At 36.3% G+C, this 24,056-nt stretch overlaps 1 protein-coding gene across 1 annotated transcript in view; it reads right to left on the bottom strand.

Annotated features, from left to right (window-relative positions):
* The window catches only part of CEP170 (centrosomal protein 170), a 99,256-nt gene that overhangs the window by 59,321 nt on the left and 15,879 nt on the right, over positions 1–24,056 (bottom strand). Inside the window, exons 2-7 of the mRNA XM_034060651.1 lie at positions 14,205–14,350; positions 9,195–9,284; positions 4,816–4,894; positions 4,122–4,180; positions 3,838–4,000; positions 1,661–1,795 (exon numbers count right to left, since the gene is read on the bottom strand). Coding sequence (XP_033916542.1) covers positions 1,661–1,795; positions 3,838–4,000; positions 4,122–4,180; positions 4,816–4,894; positions 9,195–9,284; positions 14,205–14,309 — 631 coding nt within the window. The 5' untranslated portion in view covers positions 14,310–14,350. The remainder of the gene's footprint in view (positions 1–1,660; positions 1,796–3,837; positions 4,001–4,121; positions 4,181–4,815; positions 4,895–9,194; positions 9,285–14,204; positions 14,351–24,056) is intronic.

The following is a 24,056-nucleotide window of genomic DNA, read 5'->3' on the forward strand; positions in this document are numbered from 1 at the left end:
CTTTGGGATATTTTTCGATGAAGACAAACAACATGCATGTTTTTAAAATTAGAACAGCACAGATAAATACACGTGAGTATAGAAACAGGTATTAGAGACATTACTATCCCTGTTCTGGCATATACAACAAGATACAGAATCACAGGTTTCACAGCCAACAGTTAATGTTTCCTGTAATTTCGAAAGCTAGGAAAATCATGCGGCTAACAAGTCTATCTATGGTGGGACTCAAAAGGTAAGATCTTTACTTTTCTTTGTAACTGATGACATATGCACTTTCCATTTTTGTTGAGAAAAATGAAAGTGGAGTAACATCTAACTGTCATTGTCTCTCATTATTATTGCCATTAAAAACAACATTCCTATCCCTTAGAAATGCTTACAAGTGTTTGAACAACACGTTTGTAGACAAGATTTGAACTACAGAGTTATAGATTACTAACGTGAGACATTAAACCTGCAGTTAAAAAAGCCTTCTTAGGAGCACACAGTAGCATACTCATGCTGTGTAAGGTAGAGAAGTTTTTCACCAAAAAAAAACAACCGAAAATGAAAGTGTTCTATAACTATACTGCACTATAATGCAGTTCTTTATATGTGATAAAACTTTTATACCGCACAAAACCTACCAATTTGTTTTCACCTTTTTTCTTTCTACCAGCCCAAATCTTAAGGTACTTACTTTACTGAGTCCTTACAACTTCAAACTCATATGAAAAAATTCATTAAAGATACGACAGAAAGCTAACTCCAAAGACATTAACTTCATTGCACTGAAGTGTTAGTTTAGTTTGATTTTACATTTTTTAGCATTTACTAAAATTCCTGCAAACAGGATTCATGATAACCAAGGCAACTACTATTACAGGAAGAGGGAAATTCCCACCTCAGCTACAGTACTTTAACAAACTGCAAACTTAAAACTACCCTGCCTTAAATGTGCACCTAAACAGCTAAATAAACATGACTGAATTTTGTCCTAACTTGTGTAAGTTTTAAGTTTATTCTGCGTATTAGAATAGCAGTCTCCTTATTTATATGCCTGATGATAGATTTAGAAGCCTAATTATAGACATTGAGATTTAAGTTTTGGCAATACATACTTTATATAGACAAGCAAACTAAAAAAATAACCTACATTACGGGAAAATAAACATTACCTATTTAACTTTAGACTATGTAAATCTTTACTGTAAGAATTATGAAACACAATTCCCAGTAATGCACCATTATTAAACTACAGGAGAAAATGTTAGCATAGATCACCTAAAAGTCAAATAAATATAGCACCATTTATTTTCAGAAGTTATTTTGATAAAATAACCTTATTCAATCTCTATGCTTAAGCACATAAAATTACAAATATGAATTAAATTGATAAATACACTAGTTCAGATAACATTATTTTCTACAATTACTGACAACTAATTGTATTATATACTACATACAATATAGAAAAATGGTACATTGTATGTGAAATTGATCTTTGGAAATGCACAGTTTCACACAGAATAAATTTCTTTAGCTTAATTTTAACAGTCTTTCATCTATGCAAATTGTTTATGAAAATTCTAAACATTAATATTTATTTCCCTAGTTAAGAATATATGCACTTTAATAAAGAGAAAAAATACCCACAAAAATAAGACAACAGACTTACCTAAAAGCCCTGTTTCCTGTGTTTTTTCTTCCAGTTTGCTATCCTGCTTACAACCACTTTTTTCATCAGCTTCATCATCACCCCACCAGGCTGGCTGTCCGTACAAAGGTGTCCCACGAGGCATGGCAGAAAGATCTATAAATCAGCCCAAAGCAGAGGAAATTACTTTGCCATTTAGTTGTGATATTTAGGCTAAAACAACATGAAGACAAATCATTTGCTTGGATTGTTTCTCGTGGAAGCTGCAGTGAACTGGCTGCATGCATTTGCCTAAATACAAAACAAACTTGGAGTCTGACTAACTGATCTGGGTTCTAAATATAAAAGCTTACTAGTGACCTGATCAAAACGTCTGGCACAAACACTTATGCAAAGGCAGCTGACACCTCTTTTGTTACCCTGATATATCTGTAAAAATTATTTTCTGATTTCAGTTTGAAGTTATCAGCTTAGCAGTACACACCTAAAAGCTGTCCACTACTTCTGTAAGAAGATTCTTATTTTTACCCACATTGACCTTTCAATGAAATCTGAACTCACTGCATGAAAAACTGATCAAATTTTGTGATGTTGCCAAGGTTCCAACCTGCTGACAGCTACTAGAGAGTGGTAAAAGTTACCCTGTGTAAAACATTATGCAGAACAACCATTTCTTTTATTTTTTTAAGTAGCAGTTAAATTACAGTTCAAAAAAATATTACTTCTTATATAGGTTGCATACACAATTATAAATATAAAATAATATAACATAAAAATAAAATAAGAAAAAAAACCCAAACCAAAAACCAAAACACCAATGTAATTAAGATTTCTATGTTGATGATAAATTGACTAGATTAGCTTTGTCTTTATCTCTGCAAGAATGCTTTACCCTACTGAGATTTAGCTATTCTAGTACCATACAGATGATCTGAGAATACTTCAAACATTCTTCACATAGAACAATGTGATCTGTTCAAATCCAGCTTTTTAGCTTGCCTATTACTCTGCTTATCATGAATTAAACATTTTTAGTCAATGTTTTTTTTATTCACTGCCACTCCAAAGTTGATATCTAATTTCACAGCCATGTCAGAAGTTTCAATATGATTTGAAGATACTAAGTACTTTTTTTTAAAACACTACACTTTGGTCAATAATGAATTGTTTTTAAAAATGTGATGGCTGATGCTTGTGCACTGAATTAGGAAGCTAAGTAAACAGCTATACATATATACAGCAACAGTGAATCAATCCCCCAAAAGCTTCCAAGAGTTACACTCAAATACACACCCCTACCATTAACTTTGACTATTATTTTGTGAAGAATGAAAAATGAAATGGAAGATGAGGATAAAAAACTCCATTCTTCTACTTTATGAAAATTTAAGAGGACCTGAAAAGCCATATTGAATAGGAACCTTGAAGCAATTGATATGCCTTATGTACCTTACAAGGATGCCAGATCAGCAAACAAAACAAATAGTTTAATTAATTATATATGAATCCTTTATGTGGGGAAGAGAACTCTTTGAAGTGTGTCTTCACAAGAACAGCCAAAACCTAAATGAAACTGTACAGCCTTGACCTAAGAAGTCAGTCCTAGTCAGCTTCACATTAAGGAAGCAACAATAGCCAACTACTTTCTCATTCTTGTGGTTATCTCAGGTAGTAATAGGTAACAAATTTACACTACAGATGAACACAAAACTGCAGCAAGCCTAAGACACCCACAGTAGAGCCACCATGACACATTACGTAAATATGAAAGATGATGTAGAAACAAGATGAAAGCTTCAGTTTCTACAAATTTTTAAAGCACAATGGAACAATTGGGTTCTAACCTGACCCATCTAACAATGAACGCTAATACCGATAAAACAAACAAACAAAACCTCCACCTGTTCTAAAAAGCAAGGGAGCGTGGGGGGAGGTGTGTTTGTAATTTTGGGAAAGAGGAATGCAAAATCTGATAAATGCTGATGGTATGTCCCTATACAAGTTTTCTTAACATGTGGTGGCTACAGTAAAAAAAAAGCCAAAAATTAAATTATAGAAGTTATAATTACTCTTAAAGCATATTTAAAATTTCACATATGTGGAATTTTTATTAGCTGCAGACTTTCACAAGCATTCTACCAAAGCAAATAAACATCCTTTCCAAGTTTTTGTGCTTCTGCAGGAAAAAAGAACCTTACCCAATGATTTGTCTTCAGATTTCTGTGCTTCTGCAGTTTTATGGTGCACTTCAGCTGTGGAGTCTGTTACCTTGGACTCTGAGCTTTTGGAGCTGGCTTGCTTCGATCCTTCTGCCTCTGAAGATTTTTGGGACAACTGGAGTTGGCTTGTGAATTTTTCATGCTACATGACATCAAAGAAATAAAATAATAATAAAAAAAATCCTCAAAGAGTAGAAAAAAAACCTTATGTTACCAATCACTGCATAATGACAGATCATCATTTTGGATCAGCACATTGTTACCTTAAGTGCTTCTTCAGGGACTCTCATCTCTCCCCTGACGACAGTAAACAGATTTGTATGTAGGAAATGCTAAGGAAAATACTAGAAAAATTCCTCAATTCACAAGAGGATTTTCCAGAAAAGGAACAGTGCTGAACATCTTCTATTACTGGGATGGTGATGCTTCTTCTACAAGTATTTCATTGTTAGGATCAGCATGTACAAACTTACTCATCAAACCAAATGGACAATTATTTACTATTTGTAAATAGAGTAGCTATCTTAATTGCTGTAATAATAGAAGTTTTGGGTTTTCTTTTTTCCATTTGGTAGTTTGCTGAGTAATTACTTGTAATCTTCTCCACCCATACGCAATCTCATTGTATATGAGATGATACATGATACAAATATTTATGTATTTGCCTCAAATAATGTTTCTTAGCAACATAAATATTACATTAACAGGTTCTAAATTGGAATTGAAGTTTGAGGTTTCATGCAGTGAGAAACAACGAAGTGTACTTTATCAATAGCTCTGATGAAGGTACAGATTCTAGACCCTACTGTTTTCTCTAATATAGGCATTTTTGTAATAACAACAGAAATATATATTTCAAAGTTACTTCAAATAGTAAAAAGACTCTTGATTTAACACAAGCATACTTTTAACAAGAAAAGTGTGTCCTGATGCTGTGCATTTTTACAACAAGGATATCATATCCAAATCTCAATTTATCTTCTAACTTCAGAGTGATATATGTCTGCTCCGGAATCCTCACATCATTCACAAATGTCTACAGAAATAAATGAGGACAAAAAGAGATACTATTAAATTCCAGAATAATAAAAATGACAAATCACTTAAACAATTTCATAAGACAGTTTCCAGCACCACAAATTTTCTACTGGTGATTCACTGGGGAAATTATATGATAAGCTCAAACTGCCACCTGCTTCATGAAAGGTTGCAGAAGTCACTAGTCACTAAACAGGCTGCTGACATCACACTGGCCCTGAAAAGTTTCTTATCAGTTTAATTCTATTAGCAGTATTTACTGAACCGCTGATTAATGTTCTTTCAAACAAGCAACTCTACTCATTATTTTTCTTGCAGTTTGCTTTTTTAATCGCAATTAACTGTCAGGATTGATTTATCATCATATTTGTACAGCATTTAACAATGGATATGAGATTTCTGAGATAACTTATAATTTATAAACATTGTCAAAGAACTTAAACGAAAAACAGACCAAGTAAGTTAGTGCATCCAAGTAACTCCAAGTAACAGTGAAAAGTAACAAGGAATTTGCAAAAACCATGCTGGTATAAATTTCAAGAGAACATTGAAGATATACAGAATGACTAACTAAAGAGTCAGGAAGGAGAAAGACTGATACACATTCAAATCAAGAGTTGGAAAACAGTTGCACTTCTGTGGGAACAAAAAAATAAAAAAAATAGGTGAACATAAATAGGGCTTGCAGTTAGATTATTCAAGCTTTAAAGAAAGTTCTAGAAAGTCACCTACAAAAAAATTACAAAACAGACACAAGCCCTTGTAAGTAAAAAATGTGTGGTGTGTGTGTGAAGCATATTCCTTCATTGTAACAGATCTGCACCCTTTAAAACCGATTTACAGTGTTAGGAAGGTAGACTGTCAGCATCAAGCAAACTGCCCAGGTTACTAACATCACCAAGACTTGAAGTTGCCTGAAGTTGACTTCAGGTACCAGAAACCAAGGACGATAATAACATGCTACAGTAGGAGTAGATGTCAGGAGCTGAAAATGCTCCTCTCACAACTTGCCCTTTTGATCTTGGATGGGATGCCTAAACCTCCCGTGAAGACTTCTCTCAGAACCTGTCATCTCCTAATGACAGCTCTCAAACTGACCCTTCTGCTCATCCTGAGTCATATCACTGCTCTTAGAACTCTTCAAATTAGGCTGCATTTTTGTGAAACTGAATTGTTTTGTAAATTGGATTTGTTAACTTCACAGAAAGCTCTGTATTGTATGTCTTCTGAATTCACTCAGTGATACAGAAATAGAAAAGGGTGAAGACATGTTCTGTCTGGCAGAATATAATATTAAGCTCTTGATTACAAAAGCTAGAACTAAGTCTAAAAGGAAAAACAAAGACAGTAAATGTAACTACATAATATTTAAGACACTTCCAGACTTACAGATCTTTGAAGAATCTTTCTACAAGGTAACCTGGCAAAAAAACTTCTGCCCAGCATCTTGCTTTATTTTCAAATCCAAGTCCAGGACAAAGACTGCTGTAACCTTTTCACTGAGCCAAGTATGAACCAAGCATACAGATACAAATATTCAGGCATTAGGGCATCAGGTGCAATTACAGTAAATCTCATTAAATTATTTAGGAATCAAAACAAAAGTCCTATGTACTGGTAGGAGCCATCTCCCCTTAAACTTTGAGTTATCTTGAGTGGTTAAAGTGCATTACACAAGGAATGGAGCAGTCCTGTATACTAAGAAAAGGATGTATTTGTTCTCCACAGAAAGTCTAGGCTGGATGGAGCTTTGAGCAACCTATCTAGTGGAAGGTGTCCCTGACTGTGGCAGGGAGGCTGGAATCAGATGATCTTTACGGTTCTTGCAGCCCAAACCATTCTATGATATATAATGAAGTAAGCAAATAAAGAATGGGTAGAAGCTGATGAAGCACTCAAAGAGGAACTTGGCTGCTAGGGAGGTGGTGTTCTCAATGGAAACAGTGGCTAGACTAAAAGAATTATTGCCTAGTCTTGTACATACTGTTCTGCAACGTAATTAAGTACAGTGTTACAAAATTTTTTGTTTCCTCTTTCAACCTGAAAAACAGGTAGGTAGAGGTATGTAAGAAAAGCACAGTTGAAAAGAGATAGTAAGGGAAGCATTGTGAAGATAAAAGCAAGGACTGAACTCCTAAGACTTAATATTCCCTGACCCAAAGCTGTGGGAAGAAGTTCCTTTGATGTCTCTGGGTAAACAGCTATAGAGCAACTGACACCTCAAACTTGAGAATTAATCTGATCAAGTAAAGCAAATATCTGAAAGCTCTTTATCAGAGGCAAAGGAAGAGTTGGATGAAGGACTATTAAATTCAAGATCTGTGACAAGGCAATGAAAATCCAAAGGCATACCTACTATGATACAGGAGTAACAGAAATAGGGAATAAACTGAAATGACTCAGCAAAAAACTTACTATGCACTGAATTAATTTTTGATCACTGCCTCGAAACAATGCACTGACTTTCAAAATAGTTATATTAAATATTTAACGAGCAAAGTTCTTATATGTCTACAACTGTTCAAAGGATATAACCCTTCAGGTTACACTGGTTTCATATGAAACTGAGATTATTTGGAAGGCTGAATTACTTAAATACAGAAAACCTAGTAAGAAGCAGACTAACAGAGTTTTTCCTTTGAAATGCACTTCAAGATCAAACACCAAAACCTAAATCAATGCTAACAGGCAATAATTTGAGATTTCTCCTTAATCTTCCATTTTTTAAACATCTGACAAAGCTATTTACTACCAGTACCTTTCCAAATATTAATTCAAATAAGCGATCACAGATGAACTAATTATTTTGCATGCATTCACACAGGTAAACATTTAAAGTAAAAATAACCACAACTACTGTGCATATAAAAAAAAATAAATCTCGCAAATATCTAAAGGGCTATAAAAAATATGACAAAGTTACCCAGTTTTAAATAATCTATTATAATACTAAAAACATTTATAAAAGGCGAAGCTTACCTAGAATATTGTATATGCAACACATAGAAAAGCCTTAAAATGTAAAACGTGATATGAAACCTTACTTTGCTCACAATTTGGAATTTTTCCCATATTAGTTTGCAATAACTTGACACTTAAGCATTACTCACACATTTAATAAAAAAGATACTGAAAAACTAAATGCAAATACAGAATTAAACAGATTTACATACAACATGGCTATTTTCGTGCAATTTTTTTTTCACATATGAAGTACTTTAACATTCTTGGCTGTATTTTTGTTTTAAAGGAGAAAATAGTAATAGCATATGAAATAAATCCATTTATTGGATTTGAAATAAATGAAATTAATTTCAAGTAAATATGAAATGAAATATGAAAAATAAGCATATGAAATAAAAAATCACTTTCTTAACCATAAAATCATAGAACGGTTTGGGTTGGAAAGGACCTTAATATCATCTAGTTCCAACCGCCTGCCATGGGCAGGGATGCTTCACACAAAATCACGCCACTCAAGATCCCATCCAGCTTGGCCTTGAACAATGCCAGGGATGAAATATTTACCATTTCTTTGGGCAACCTGTTCCAGGGCCTCACCACCCTCACAGTAAAGAATTTCTTCCTTAGACCTAACCTGAACTTCCCCTGTTTAAGTTTGAACCCATTACCCCTTGCCCTATTGCTACAGTCCCTGATGAAGAATCTCTTCCCAGCAACTGTATAGGCCCCCTTCAGATGCTGGAAGGCCGCTATGAGGTCTCCATGTAGCATTCTCTTCTCCAGGCTGAACAGCGCCAACTTCTCGGCTTGTATTCATACAGGAGGTGTTCTAGCACCCCTTTCCTCGTCGCCCTCCTCTGGACTTGTTCCAACAGTTCCATGTTCTTCTTATGTCGAGGACACCAGACAGCAGAGTAGAGGGGCAGAACCACCTCCTTTGACCTGCTGGTCACAGTCTTTTTGATACAGTCCAGTATATGAACCAGAAATAGGGTTTTTTCTCTTTTAAAATAAAATCACAATTCTTCCCCCCTTGCGTATCTGAAATACAGAACAGTAGCATATTCCTTTTGATTCCTTTGATTTTTTTTTTTTTTTACTGTCAAGGCCCTCTGATTAATAGAATTTACCGCAGCCCTTTAAATATTGTGCAGTGGAAAGTCCTTGCAAAAACTATGCTTTCCTTCAGAATGCTCCCCCATTTCCAAAATGCATTATGAAAGACATTAAAGCACACTTAAGTCATACTCTCTTCACTAAAAAAAACCAAAAAAACCAACCCTAAACAAAGAAATATACAACAGACTAGGAGGAGCTTTCTGATGTTAACTTACCCCATTCAAGCTGCCCAAATCCTTCACCAAGTGTTCATCTGTAGAGGCATCATAGTTAAGTACAGCATGTTGCTTGTCCACACTTCGTGACTAAAATGCATTTAAAAAAATTGTATAAAATAGGGTATTTAAAAAACAGATCAAGACTGCATTAACGCCTATTTCTTCGAGTAGCACGATTATTTTATTTCTACATAGCACATTTATTCAAATTGCATTACTAAATCCCACATATAAAAAAAGAAATAAATTTCTAACTACACCAAACTCTGCCCCTGGCTACCAACAGAGAATCCTACAATTAATTCATAAGAATTATTTCCTTAATGTTTACCAAAATGTGATTATAAGTCAGATCCAGACATACCTTATCCAAATATGGTTTTTTTTCAGTTCACCTAAAAACAACAGCTTCACTGATGTTTAATATAACATCAGCAACTCCATCTTTATTTCTCTCTCAGTCTTTAACTACATGCATCTTTCAAAACATAAATACAATTCTGTGGCATTGCTATTTTTCCTAAGACACATAATTTCCTGTCATGCATCTGGGATACTTAACAGAGTATGCACGTATTTAAATTGTTTCTCCTTGATGTCAATTTTGTAAACAAATTAGGTATAGCCTCTTCACTAAACGTCTGAGCAGTTCCTGAATTACTATTCCCATGGGAATAGTAATCCCCACAAATAGTAATTCATGAGGAATATTCCAACTATTCCCCACAAGTTCTGACCCTCATTATCAGTTGTTCCTTAAGACTTCAGCACTTAACCTATCTATTTTATTTTACATCCAAATGTCAACCCATATATCAGGAATAATCCTTGTTATTATTTCTTCCAAGAACATCAACTCCCTAACAACTAAGTCCCTCTTTTAAAACTTGCCCATGACCAAGTATTTGCAGCCCAAGGTGCTGACTGCAAGCAAGGAAGAGGTGGGGTTGGATGTATGCTTTCTTCATGCATGCATGTGGTCAGCACCTTGACATCTAGAAGACCACCTGACTGGATGGAGCCCAAAGCTCCTCCTCCCCAGCTGTCCACACTTCATCTCAAAGTCTGTTTGCTGGTAATTCTGGTAGTGCAGTCTCCTGACATGATTACATAGCAGCAAATTTCTTCTCACAGCATTCTTTTCAGTTTCAGTTTGCATCTGCTGTCCTTGCTACTCAAATGCATTGTTCAGGACTATATAACACTGTCAATGGCAAATATCCAACTGAGACATCAGTGGTTGTTTCTGAACCAACACCTGCAGTCTGTTTATTATAGGAGTCCCAGATTATCACAGTACATTAGCTTATTCAAGACATCAGAACATACAATCATGACTCCTAAGAAAATGCTTTCTCTTCTCAGAATCCCACATTTATCATCTCCTTCCTCCTCAGGACTTGCTACTATATTTTCCTTCCTTCTCTTTAGTTTACTTTCTTATACTTCCTTTCAATGCCATCTTCTGACTACTTCACTTAAAGAAGTGAAATCAGTCATCTCCTGGGTATACTATTTTGTTTTTAGACTTCTCCTTTGAGCCAGTTTGCTCTGCAGTCTTGTGGGGCTGGAAGGGTGGCTGGATATAAGGGGAGTAGGCAGGGGGAGAGAGAATTAAGGAAGAGAGTGACAAATGAATGACTAGGTCGATGCCAATAAAAGCTGCACTGGTACAGTATATTAGTTAAGTGTTCTTAATGATGGAGATATACCAGTATGGTTCATTTTATACTAACTTAGTAACCTCAGGCAAAAACAAGCTTTCTCAATAAAATCAAATTCACTGATGTGGGTGTTCTGATGAACCTAGAGTGTCAAGCAGAGATAACTCTTTTCCACACTCAAGTGATGCAGTAAAGCAAGCACAAGAATTACATTCTCTTTACCTAGGAACATTTTCTGAACTTTTTTCAATTATTCAAATATATATTTTCTTAGCAATCAATTATTTTATTATCTATATGTGTGCTTCAGTCTTCAAAAATAAACTAAAATAAAAAGCACACAGAAAGATTCTTAGCATTTCACGGTATTTTGTCACATCTTCTGAAACAGTAAGCATGAGTATTCTAGTCTGTGGCTATTAGAGAAACCTGAAGTTCTGCAGAACATTAAGGTTCTCCTCAGTCTTGGATTACTAGCATATAATTGGACACATTTTTTATTCATTGCAGACAATCTTTACAGATGCCATTTTTTCTTTTGATTTATTATTCCAGCCTTCCGTTCAAATTTGAGGACTGAGCTAGTTTTTGTAAGACTGTGGTTCCCTGGCTAGCAGCTGATCAGCATACAGCTGTTCACTCGCCCTTGCCCCAGTGAGATGGGGGATACAACAGGAAGAGCAAAAGCAAGAAAACTCATGGGACAAGTTAAATATAAGTTAAGCAGTGAAGGAAAGGGGAAGAAGAAAATAAAAATAAGAGAAATTAAGTGATGCAAAGGCAATCACTCATCACTTCCCACAAGCAGGAGAATGCCCAGACAGACATTGAGCAGCAGTTACCTTCCTCAAAGCCATCTCCCTCAGTTTTTATTGCTGAGCATGTCATTATATAGTGTGAACTATGTCACTGGTCAGTTTGGGTCAGCTGTCCTGACTGCATTCCCTCTCAACTTCTTCTGCACCCCCATAGTCACGTGTGTAGAAAAAGGAGAGCCAGAGAGAATGCCTTGAAACTGTACACACTGCTCAGCAGTAACTAAAATACTGGTGTGATGGTCACACTGGTGTGTTTTGGTTACAAATATGAAACATTGTTCCATAACACCCTCTAAAAAGAATATTCCCTGGAACCCAGCCAGAGCCAGTAAAAACATTTATCTATCTGACTGCAGAAATAATAAAAAACACAGAGTAATTGTGCTAACAGCTGTAGGACTATACAGAAAACACCATCCCCAGTTAAAATAAATTGGCATTAATAATAGACAAAGACTCTTCAACCCAGACTATTGAGAAAATACACAGAGTACAGAAAATAGTATTATTTTGGAATAATTTTGATATGAATGGTGTAGATTATTTTACCTTGGAGATGATTTCCCCATTAAGATTCAAATAGTTTTCTAAACATAATGGTGAAAGAAGGGGAAAATATGATATTTATCCACAAGCAGGGTGGTGCACTGGAGCAGCTAGCTAAATAGAAAGGCTATGTTTGAGCATATTTACAAAATAACACATTTAAAACAAATCTGTATTCCCAGACACAAACAAAACTTCTTAGAAGAGCAATGTTAGAGACAGATCTGAGGTCTAAGTCTATCAAGCATGCAACATAGCTGTAATTATTTTAATAAGGCTTTTATAACATGTTTTCTGACAGGAGATTATGAATAAAAGCATTAAAATCTGCTTTCTTTATCATGCATTGTCCACATGCTTTGCAGTATGGGAACAACCAAGTTGTCAAGAGTGGAAAGGAAGGTCCTACACAAAGAGGCATACATACAGAACAAGAACACATTATTAGATTCTCTTTGGTGGGCTCCTCCTCCTGAAACAGCATGTTGTGTTACAGCCATGCTGGCATGTAGACCTAACAGCAGGCTAAAGAGAATATTCTTGAAAAATCCCAGCCCCCTTAATTCTTTTTACAAACTGTAAGGTCAATACACGACAAATAACATTTGTAAATGACTAGAATCTATCCACAATATTAATCAAAGAGGCAGTTACTTTTGAAGGTGATCATGACTGAAGTTTTGTAACACAAGGTAATAAATGCTTGACTATTCAGCTTCACTCTAAAGACACCAGATGGGAGACTGAAGGAAGAAAAGGCTCCCTTATTCAGAGACATCCACTCATTACAACAAACTAATGGCAAAATAAAAGCATTTTCATTTTTTGCTTATAATCTTTTGGGCAGGAATCAGTGGGGTTGGTTTTTTTTGTGAGTTTTGTGTGTGTGTGCGTTGCATTGTTTGGGGTTTTTTTAATACTTCTTACATAAATCACCAAGACATCATTCTGACTGTGTTTAAAGAGACATTAAGACTACTTTCAATTACTTTCTAACAGGACAAAGTATACCATTCATAAAGTCTTTGGATGTCTTCTGAGGTTGAGAACCAAACGCAGTTTACTTAGAGATATTACATTCTGGGTAATACAGATAAAGATAGGTTTCTAGGCACTTTATTTGCAAGTCAGATTCTGTTTTGGCCATTAATGGCTGCACTCACAACTCCTTGGAACAAAATTTCCAAACGAAAATATTTTATTGAATGGTCAGAAAAGTTGAGGAAAAAAAGAGTAAACTTCAGAACTAATAAAGAGCTCTACAGCAAAGACAATAATTCAAGAAGAAACTCCCAAAATATTACTGTTAACCATTAAAAAATGCATATACCATAAAGAAGCAGCTTGGAGGACTATAGCTTTGAGTGGGCAAAGTGAATGCATTGTGTCTACGTAATAATACAGTTACACATCTCTAAAGAGTTCCGCACAGTGATCCTCAACGTTGAGGAAGCTACTAAAGTATCAAACTATCTTGATTAAGACTTGTATTTTTACAGTTCCACTGAAACCATTACTGAGACTGAGTCATTCAACTTCCTTAGAGACAGAGAAGTACTCTACTAATTTCATTTGCCTTTGTACAACAAGACCAGGACTTGGGGATAGACTTGAATCATGTGATTAAATTAGATTACAAGTTGCAGAAAAAGAAAGCTCTTTTCAAAAGTATACAGTGCACTTAGCATTATCACATTTTAGGGAGCAGGCAGTCTACTTCACTGATCATACTGCAAAATTTATTTCATCTTCTATTCTTGCATTTGGTATGTGATTTATATGAAGAAAATGTGATCCTCTATACTTAGCAAGTGTATGATTGATAGCAATGTATTTAAACTAACTTTTTTCTGTGAACACAAAAGATTAATGTGATTGCTCAACCAACATCTGGGGAATTTAATTTTCAAAAGGAATATAAAACCAGTGCATTAAGTTCACAATCTGAGAAGTTGCACAAGGAAGGCTGATGCAATTACCTGTAACATCAGCTCACAGTCATCTCTTCCAACAAAAATCATTTCTCGTGGCAGCCTGTGGCGGGTGCCTCCACTGCTCACCAAAAACCAGGATGTTAAGCTCATTTTCTGCTTAGCTGATAAATCCTAAGCAAAGCTACGTCATCCTGCAGTGAGAAAGAGAGACAGAGAGATTCATTTTAGTTATTTTTAGCTACAGTTCCTGCTTAGCAAACACTGTGAACAGAATACAAAAAGCCTCCGAAAATACGGCATTCTCAATAACATGTCCTGAATCCAGCAATCACAGGAAGTGACAGGCTCGAAATTTACACAGTCTGAGGCTCTGCTTCATGCAACTAGGCAAACCTAATTGGTGGTAAGCTTCTTGAAAATGAACAAGTAGCTAGCTAATGCCAAAGTCATATATCAAATTGTCAGAAAGCTTTTAACATCTGACCACTCATTATCAAGGTAATTGCTACATTAATGCTTCACTATCACAACCAAGAGACAACATGGCAAACATTCACAAAGTACAGCAAGTAACTTGCATGCGTGTCATTACATTTTCCCATGAAAAATAAACCTCTAAAATGGTTTTACACCTCTGTACAGCACCAAGAGAAACATTAAAGAAAATGTTGCTTGTTATTTAACCTTACATTTTCTCAATAAAACTTGTATCTTGAAAAATTAACAGCATATATATAGAATTGTAAAGAAGCAGAGCAAAATGAACAATTAAGAAGTAATAAACCTGAATGCAATATTCTTACAGAACTTTCATTTTCAATAAACAACATACTACATACTTCATGCAAAAAAAAAACCAACCCCAAAACCCATAACAAAATGTCATAAAATACAAAGAAAATAAAACCTGAAAATTGTATAAAATCTTTTATGGAAAACATCTTCACATAATATTGCCTACTTGCAACTGGACAAAAAATATGATTAAAAGCACTCTCCAGAGCAATACAATGAATGATACTTGGAAAAGACTTTAAGAAGTATTCCAAATCTCTCTTGAAGAAAAAGCAAGCCAAAGCAATAATTTCATTCATTACCATTCTGTATTAACTAAAAGAGAAGCTAAAGAAATAAAAAGCAACTAGTCTGCATTCCTCTCAGAACCAAATAGCTCACATTTCTCTTTTGTTAGTATGTCACTTAGTGAAATTATGCAAGGGTAGCAAATGTACTGAAAACAGACATAAGCCTTTGGTGGACTTGAGCATAATCTGCAAAGTAAGAACACAGCAAGGTTCTCAAAATAAAGACTAATGTGTTTTCAAAACACTGAGCAAGACAATAGTACCTGTATTGCCCCATTAGACAAACTACAATCAAGGACAGATATCACAAATTATGAAAACTTGTAAAGAGGACTGAGCTAAGTCAAAACTGCATCTGAAAATGACAAAAGAGACATTTACAAACAGTAAATCAAAAGCACACCATGGCAGGTGCTAAAATGAACCAGCATAGCTGTCAGGCCGGTTTAAAAAAATTAATGCAATTGAAATGGAAGACATTAGAAAGATTTAATGTACTAAAGATTTATGTCATGAAAACATAAATATGTATTGCAACAAAGTATTCTCTTACACAGTGATACTTATGATAGGATTATGTTTCTACATCGGTATCAGCGCATGAAACTTCCACTTACTGTTCTCCAATTCAACAAAAGTGATACAGCATCTCTATTATACTTTATTAATAGAAAATATGATTATAAATAACATCTACAATAATAACTCAACCAAATCAAATTTAAAGAATCTAGTTACCAAATAAGTGGTTCTATAATTTGAAGTGTATTCAGCACCTTTGAAGGGAATTAACATTTGTATGTTTAACTTAGTTTCAAACTAGAAGATAAACTAGGTCAATCAAATACCGTATTTCCATTCCTTTTCAGAAAGGAAAATGAAATATGAATATGAAAAATGGCCAGCCTAGGTTCTAGCTTCTAACAAGCAAATTAAATGGATGTTTGACAGCAAACATACTGTCTAATATTAAAGCTCCTCAATCTGTTTATATTTTACTGCCTTTTAAATCTCCCATCTGCTTATCATAGCAACATTTACACCATTTGGCCTTCCTGCTCTAATTGGAAATTCATCTGAAAACCTTCAAGGGAATATAAATTATTAGAAAAAGTTCTTAGTCCAAGACTGTTTTAGTTTACACAGGCAGACTGTCAATAAAGGAGAAAAACTATTTTTATTCATAAAACAGACAAGTAGGTCAACAACTAGAAGTAGGGGAAAAAAAAACCCTCAATCAAAACCCAACCCCCCAAACCTCCCACAAATGATGAAGCCTGACAACAAACAGATTAAATTAAGCTATCTGAAACATTTTAAAAAAATGTATTATACTGAGCAATCATTACCACACGGCTTGGCAGCACATTTGTAGTTAAAAGCAAATCACCATTTCTATCAAACTTAATAACATTGTTCTTTTCAAAGAGTGCTGTCTCAACTGCGACGAATCATCAACCTAGATACATATTTTATTTTAAAGGATTCTTTAACATAAATGCCTTTGATCAAAGCTAAGCTGAAATTCTGCATAGCAAAACTGGCTGAGAAAAAAGATACAGTAACAACAGTTACATAATACCAGAGCAAAAAAAAAAGTGCATAAAAAATTTGATATAAAACTGCAAATTTATATAGAAGGTATATGGACAGGTGCATAGCATCCTGACCATGAAAGCTAACAGTATTTTGAATACACTGCTGCACTAAGACCTCTGGCTGTAGTACTCTGAACAATACAAGTATGAAAGATTGTTCACAGTCTAGAAGATGCCAAATTAAATTAAAGCATAACAGGTACAAAACTATCAGAAGTTGCTCTTTATACACTGTAAATTTAGGTCACAGTAATTCTTGCAATTAAATGTTATCATAGAATCATAGAATATTTAGGATTGGAAAGGACCTCAAGATCATCTACTTCCAACCCCCCTGCCATGGGCAGGGACACCTCACAATAGATACTAAAAGGTTATGTTGGGCTCACAGAGTAATAAGCATTCATGGAATAAAAAAAATTCACGCCTGTTAAATGCGATGACTCCACTCATCGCTCAGGAACTGCATTCACTGTGCATTTTGAGAGGCAGGGAGCATCCTCTAGTGAGGTTTCATTTGATATAGTCCTACTTAATAACCTCTCTTCTTTACCCAGCCTTCTTTTATGCAGAACAAGATATTGGCCAAGGTAGATCTGTCTTAATTCAGTACTGACTATGCATTTTAGACAAAGTATTCACCAAATATAATTTCTACCACAGAAAAATTAGTTTTAAACTATTTACAGAAGTGTTTTATTAAGTCTGTCCTAATACAGCAGTACTGTGTTGTACTCTTTAAACAAGACAGTAAACATTTCATCTTTAAGGCTTGATCACTCAAAGCAATACTTCATTCTAGAAACCCAGAAGTCCATTGCTGAGACATCTACTGCAACTACAAAACACTTCCATGCCTGCAGAAGAAACAACATTCTAGATGAAGGACTATGAATTTCAAAAGGCAGTAACCAGTGTGTAAGAATGAACACATGGATAATAAATCATAAGAAACATATGATGCAGCAACAGGGAGATTGGCTGCATCATCCCTGTAAATATAATTCAGTCTTAAGAACTAAAGCCCTGCATTGTGTAGCCAAAGGATGGGTGTAACCAATTTGAAATATGTCTAGAGAAACACTGCCAAGATTACAGCTTTGATACAGTCATGTTATTAATCTCACATTGGAGCAACCTACAGTCCACACTCTTCTACTTGCCTGCAACAGAAAACAGCCAATTATCTTCTCCCACTAAACTACTGGCAAGTAATAAGACACCAATCCTAAAAAGAAACAAAAAGCTATAGAAAAAAATAAAACTAAACCTAATGTATACCTGAAATTCCAACCTTTACGCATTACAATCCTACATAATAAGACTGAAAACAGTATTAGCTTAATGGTATGCAATTATGCTCTTACTGTAAAACAGATTTTATTTAAGAATATTTTAAAATAGCATTAGAAACTGCCTGCAGCAAGCTTAGACACTATATTGACAAAGCTGGAAGCCCTAAGTTGCCCATAACTTGCCTTCATAAGTTCCTGTTTACAGCTGCTAAAATTTTTGTTTAAAGTAAGTTTATGGTCTCATAAAATTATCTAGTATATTTCAGCTTCAGAAGGAAAACTCAAACATTTCCAAAACAAGGTTAGGGGAAAATATTCTATGTTATTAACTTTAAAAACATTTAAAGTAGGGCCCTATATATGCAAATCAGTAACTGAAATGTGACAGGAGGCCTCAGTATCAGTTTGTACCCCTCAGTATCGTTCTTGTGCAAATCCATCCAAATGCAGACAAGCAACAAGCTATTGAAAACTTTCCACATGTATATTAGTTCAACAAGTACACAGACGAAGTCCCTCAGTACATCTTTTTAACTTTAACTACCTCTTTTTAATGTTATAAATCGAGCTAGAATCAAAACCAGAGCATTTTTCCCCAGTACTCTCAATTCATCCACTGTTAATGTTAGAGAACATATATGAGGGTAGAAGACCCAGAAAGAGAGAACACCACCACACCTGGACAAGCTGGAGCTAGGTAGACCCTGGAATGAAGAGTCAAGAAAGGTAAACATCAGGTGTAAGCCATGACAAGGGAGAAATCTGAATTAAGAGAGCATTGATGGAACCAGTAATGACTGGAGAAGATCTGAAGTTGAAGATGATTCATAAGTCACAAAGAAAAGCCATCAGCAAACAATACCCACTGGAAAAAGTGCCTACCATAACTCCTTTATTGACTATCCAATGTAATTATGGATACTAGTGCCAGCAGTTCTATTTCTGACTGAAAGAAAAGAGCAAAGTAAAGGTAATTCCATCCCTGAGAAGATTACAGTATCAATAAAATTGATGCTAAAAAGCAACCTATAATCAATTTGAATCTAAGAAGCTACACATTGAAAACACTACAATAATACTGCCTACTCTGTAAAACACTCTGAAGTTAAACGCTATCAGTGTTTCACGTGCAATCTCATAAGTAACCTGCTTACATACATGCACTAGAAAATAACCTTTAACTACACCACCACATACTATCTTAACCAGGACCTTACTCACATTGAAACTTGTCTTGGTTTAAACCCAGCCACACAGCTCGTGCACTCACTCGCCCCCTTGCTCCCCCAACTCCCAGAGAGTTGGGAAGGAGAATCCAAAGAATGTAGTTCCCACGGGTTGAGATAAGAACAGTTTAATAACTAAGGTATAACACAAATCACTACTGCTACCACCAATAATAATAATAACGATAAAGCCAATAACAAGTGAAGACAATACAACACTTCACCAGCTGCTGACCAATAACTCACACCACCCTGCTCAACCAAGCAAAAATTGATACCTCCTCCAACCCCCCAGAGCACTAACCCTTCCAGGTAACTCTCGGTTACATCCTGGACATGATGTGCTGTGGTATAGAATACCTCTTTGGCTAGCCTGGGTCAGGTGTCCTATCTCTGCTTCCTCCCGGCCTCCCCTCCTCCCTGGCAGAGCATGAGGCTCAGAAAGTCCTTGATCAGAGTAAACATTTGAGCAGTAACTAAAAACATACATACTATCAGCAGCGCTCCCAGCCCAGAAGTCAAAACACAGCACTACACCACTACCAAGAAGGAGAAAAAATGACTGCCCCTGCTGAACCCAGGACAAAACTATAAGCTTAACATTCAGCTAATTAGTATTTTTTTCTCCTCTCCTCATCAGTTGATTAGCCCGTGCCTTATTTATTGCACATCACTATAAAAAACTTTTTGTGAATTAACTTACTACTGACTTTATCTGCTATGCTCATCACCACAGCATAAGAAATTCATTGTTTATCGTAAAATCTCCATAAATTTCTATATAAAGTGTATACTATAAATGGCAAACTGTAAAGAGCACTGTCCTGGTTTGAGCCCAAAAGTCAAAACACAGCACTGCACCAGCTACCAAGAAGGAGAAAAATGACTGCTACTGCTCAAACCAGGACAACCACTTTCTAAATACTGACGATCTTGAGTATTTAAGTCCCAAAACCATCAGCATTTCATCTTGAAGTACCTAGTTTTTTTTACACAATTGAAAACTTGTTCACATGGTCTCACTTATTTCAGTTGCAAACACTGAATGTCCAATTCTTTTGCAATTAAGGCTAAAGCCACATATCAGCTGGCTAGAAAACTGGGACTGCTTTTCCAAGGCATGGGTAGATGGCTCATCTGCCATCACTGGGACTATAAATACAAGAAAATAATTCATACTCTAGGATAGCTTCTAAATGTTTTAGTCATTAACTATCCTTGGTGCCTTCATAATCCCCTGCTTCTTTCACTACTTACATTACTGTAATACCAGAAAGGGTGACGGGGGGCTCCACAGACAACAGCCTCACAGCTGAAATGATTCTCACCAACTCCTATGCTAGTCCATCAAGTGAATTTGTGAATAAAGTGGGTACCTTGTGCTGGAAGAGGGGGTGGGAAGGGTAAGGAAAAGAAAAGGTGCATGGCTTCATTTGGAACTGGAATTAAATCTAGATAAGATATTCTTCATGCCACAGCAGTGTACAATGCTGCTTCTCAAAACTCGTAAATAAATAAATACCCATCTAAATTAAAGCAACTTAGGCTAATAATCAATTAAAATATTTTGCTAAGAATTTCTGGAGTTTCTGAATTCATAGTCTACTTCACAAAGGGAAACAAGATAACTTTAGTGTTGGCCATTGCTTGCCAAGCAACACTGGATACAGCTATAAAAGTTTAGCAGAGTGAAAAGACACTACCAAAGTAATGCTTTGGTCAAATCAAGTTACATCAAGTTGTCAAGTTACAATACTTGTCACTTTGAGGGTTAGTTCTATAACAATACCCATTAAAGGTTAATCAAAATATACCCTTAAAAGGTTGTAAAAGATAATAGAAAAATGAAAATGATGGAAGCATAAAAAAGGTAAATAATGCCTAAAACCATTGAAACCCTTTATCACTGTCCCCAGAGAAGATGAGCTTGTATGCTCAAGAAAAGTGACCAAAACAATCCTAGATTTTCAGCAGCTGGCCAACAAGATAGAATTGCTATTATCAAATATTTCACTGACTGGAAAAAGAAACCACTCTAAACCACGACCCTGCAAAACTGTTCTCTTTTTGCTCTCCCTTTTTTTAGTCTTATGTTTTTTGATTTTTTTTTTTGTACAGACATGGCAGAAGAAAGAAGAGCATGTAAACCTCCTTGAAACTTAGTCAACAAAATCACTGGGCCTTTTGTTTACTGACAGAGAAAATCTTCCACTTTTAACATCTGATAGATCTTATATTTTAAAAAATCCAACACAGGATACACACATTACCTCTGTTACCTGTAATAAAAGACTAACTAAACCAACAGATTAGAGTTCTACTACATCAGTAAAGCAACAGCAATGCATTTCTTAGGGGATCTATGGCTAGAAGAGAAAGGAAGAAGAAAAACTAAACAAAAATAAGAGGCGGGGGGGGGAAGGCATACAGTCATATCTTCCACTTTACAGTGATGAAGCTGGAGCATACAGTCTGGCACTCTGTCAATCTGGCCCTAGTGTCAGATTATCACAGCAGACTCCACAGCAGCATTTGCGGGAAGAAGCATTGCTTCCTCACATTTTCATTACAAAAAGGCTTAAAAGCTGCCTAGCTGGCAATACTATAAAATACTGAGATCTTCCTCTTCCATTCAGAGTTTGAGATCTCTACAAAAGGGACTCAGAGACTCTTCTTTCGCTACAGGTCACCCTATGCCTCTGATGCAAAGGAAGCAGTCAGGATGCTGTTGCCCTCTGTCAATCAGCAAATCTGTCCTATAATGTAGCTACAGCTGTGGGCCTGCACAAGCACCTCCCTCTAGTACAGGTCAGAATTAGATCTGTATCTATTTTATTGCTATGACACACAGGAATAGCTGTCAGAACAGCAACTGAAATAAACTCCTTTTTCTGCCAACAGTACGACTGCACTGACAGATCCCATGCATCTACAGGCCCGTTAGTTTCACCTTGGTACCAGCAAGATCGTGGAGCAGATCCTCCTGAAAACTACACTAAGGCACATAGAAAATAAGGACACAATTTGCGACACCAACATGGCTTCACTACTGCAAATCATGCCTGACAAATTTGGTGGTCTTGTATGACAGGGCTACACTGGTGGATAAGGGAAGATCAACTGACATCATCTATCTAGCCTTCTGCAGAGCATTTGACACTGTCCTGCATGACATTCTCGTCTCTAAACTGGAGAGGCATAGCTTTGACAGAGGAACCACTTGGTGGATAAGGAATTGGCTGGATTGTCACACTCAAAGAGTTGTTGTCAACAGCTTGATCTCCAAGTGGAGGTCTGTGACAAGTGGTGTTCCTGAGGGGTCAGTATTGGGACCGGTGCTGTCAAACGTCTTTGCTGACAACATGGACTGTGGGATTGAGCGTGCCCTCAGCAAGTTTGCCGATGACACCAAGCTGTGTGGTGTAGAGGAAAGGGATACCATTCAGAGGGACCTGGACAGCCTTGACAGTGGGTCAGTGGCTCAACAAGAGCAAGTGCAATGTCCTGCACCTGGGTCAGGCAATCCCAAGCACAAAGAGAGGCTGAGCAGAGACTGGATTGAGAGCAGCCCTGAAGAAAAGAACTTTGGGTTGTTTGTTATGAGAAGCTCAACATCACCCAGCAGCACATATTTGCAGCCCAGAAAGCCAACCATATGCTGGGTTGCATCAAAAGCAGCATGACCAGCAGATTGTGGAAGGGGATTCTGCCCCTCTACTCTGCTCTTGTGAGACCCCACCCCGAGTACTGTGTCCAGCTCTGGGGCCCCCAACTTAAGAGGGATATGAACCTGCTTGAGCAAGTGCAGAGGAGGGCCAGGAGGATGCTTAGAGGGCTGGAGCACTTCTATGAAGACAGGCTGATAGTGTTGGGTTTGTTCAGCATGGAGAAGACAAGGCTCTAGGGAGACCTTCTAGCAGCCTTCCAATACCTAAAGGTGGCCTACAAGAAAGCTGGAGAGGGACTTTTTACAAGGTCATGTAGTGACAGACCAAGGTTTTAAGCTGAAAAGGGTACATTTAGACTAGATATGAGAAAAGTTCTTTACTGTGAGGGTGGTGAGACATTGGAATAGGCTGTCCAGAGAAGCTGTGGCTGCCCCATCCCTGGCAGTGTTCAAGGCCAGGCTGGATCGGGCTTTGAGCAACATGGTCTACTAGAAGGTGCCCCTGCCTGTGGCAAAGAGGTCAGAACTGGATGATCTTTAACTTGCCTTCCAACCCAAACCATTCTACGATTCTGTGATATCAAGTTTAAGCATACTCACACAACTGAAACTAAGTAATCTCCAATTTAAAGCATCTAAGAAAGGAAAATTAAATGTTACAGGAACTATGAAGACAATCATGCCTTTGCCTTTAACAAACCAAAACCAAACAAAACAAATGAATTTAAAAAAAGAGAAGCTACACAGAAAACTAAAACAAAACACCACAATTTTTAGTAGAAACTATGAGATCAAGTTTTATTAAGAACAGCAGACTGAAACAAAGACTTCAGCAACTTGACAAAAATAAGATGCAGGGTTATCTTTACACTTTTAGAATACTGACAAACATGCAAATCCCTAAAAGTCTGATATTGTACATGGAAAAAGATACAACAATCATAAGCCTTTTTATGCTTATATTGTTCTAATAATCAGGAGTATCTGAAGGTTACATTTATTTATTTATTTTTAAGGTATTCTCAG

Source organism: Melopsittacus undulatus, chromosome 3 (genome assembly GCF_012275295.1).
Source record: "Melopsittacus undulatus isolate bMelUnd1 chromosome 3, bMelUnd1.mat.Z, whole genome shotgun sequence".
In the NCBI taxonomy this organism is placed as follows: domain Eukaryota; kingdom Metazoa; phylum Chordata; class Aves; order Psittaciformes; family Psittaculidae; genus Melopsittacus; species Melopsittacus undulatus.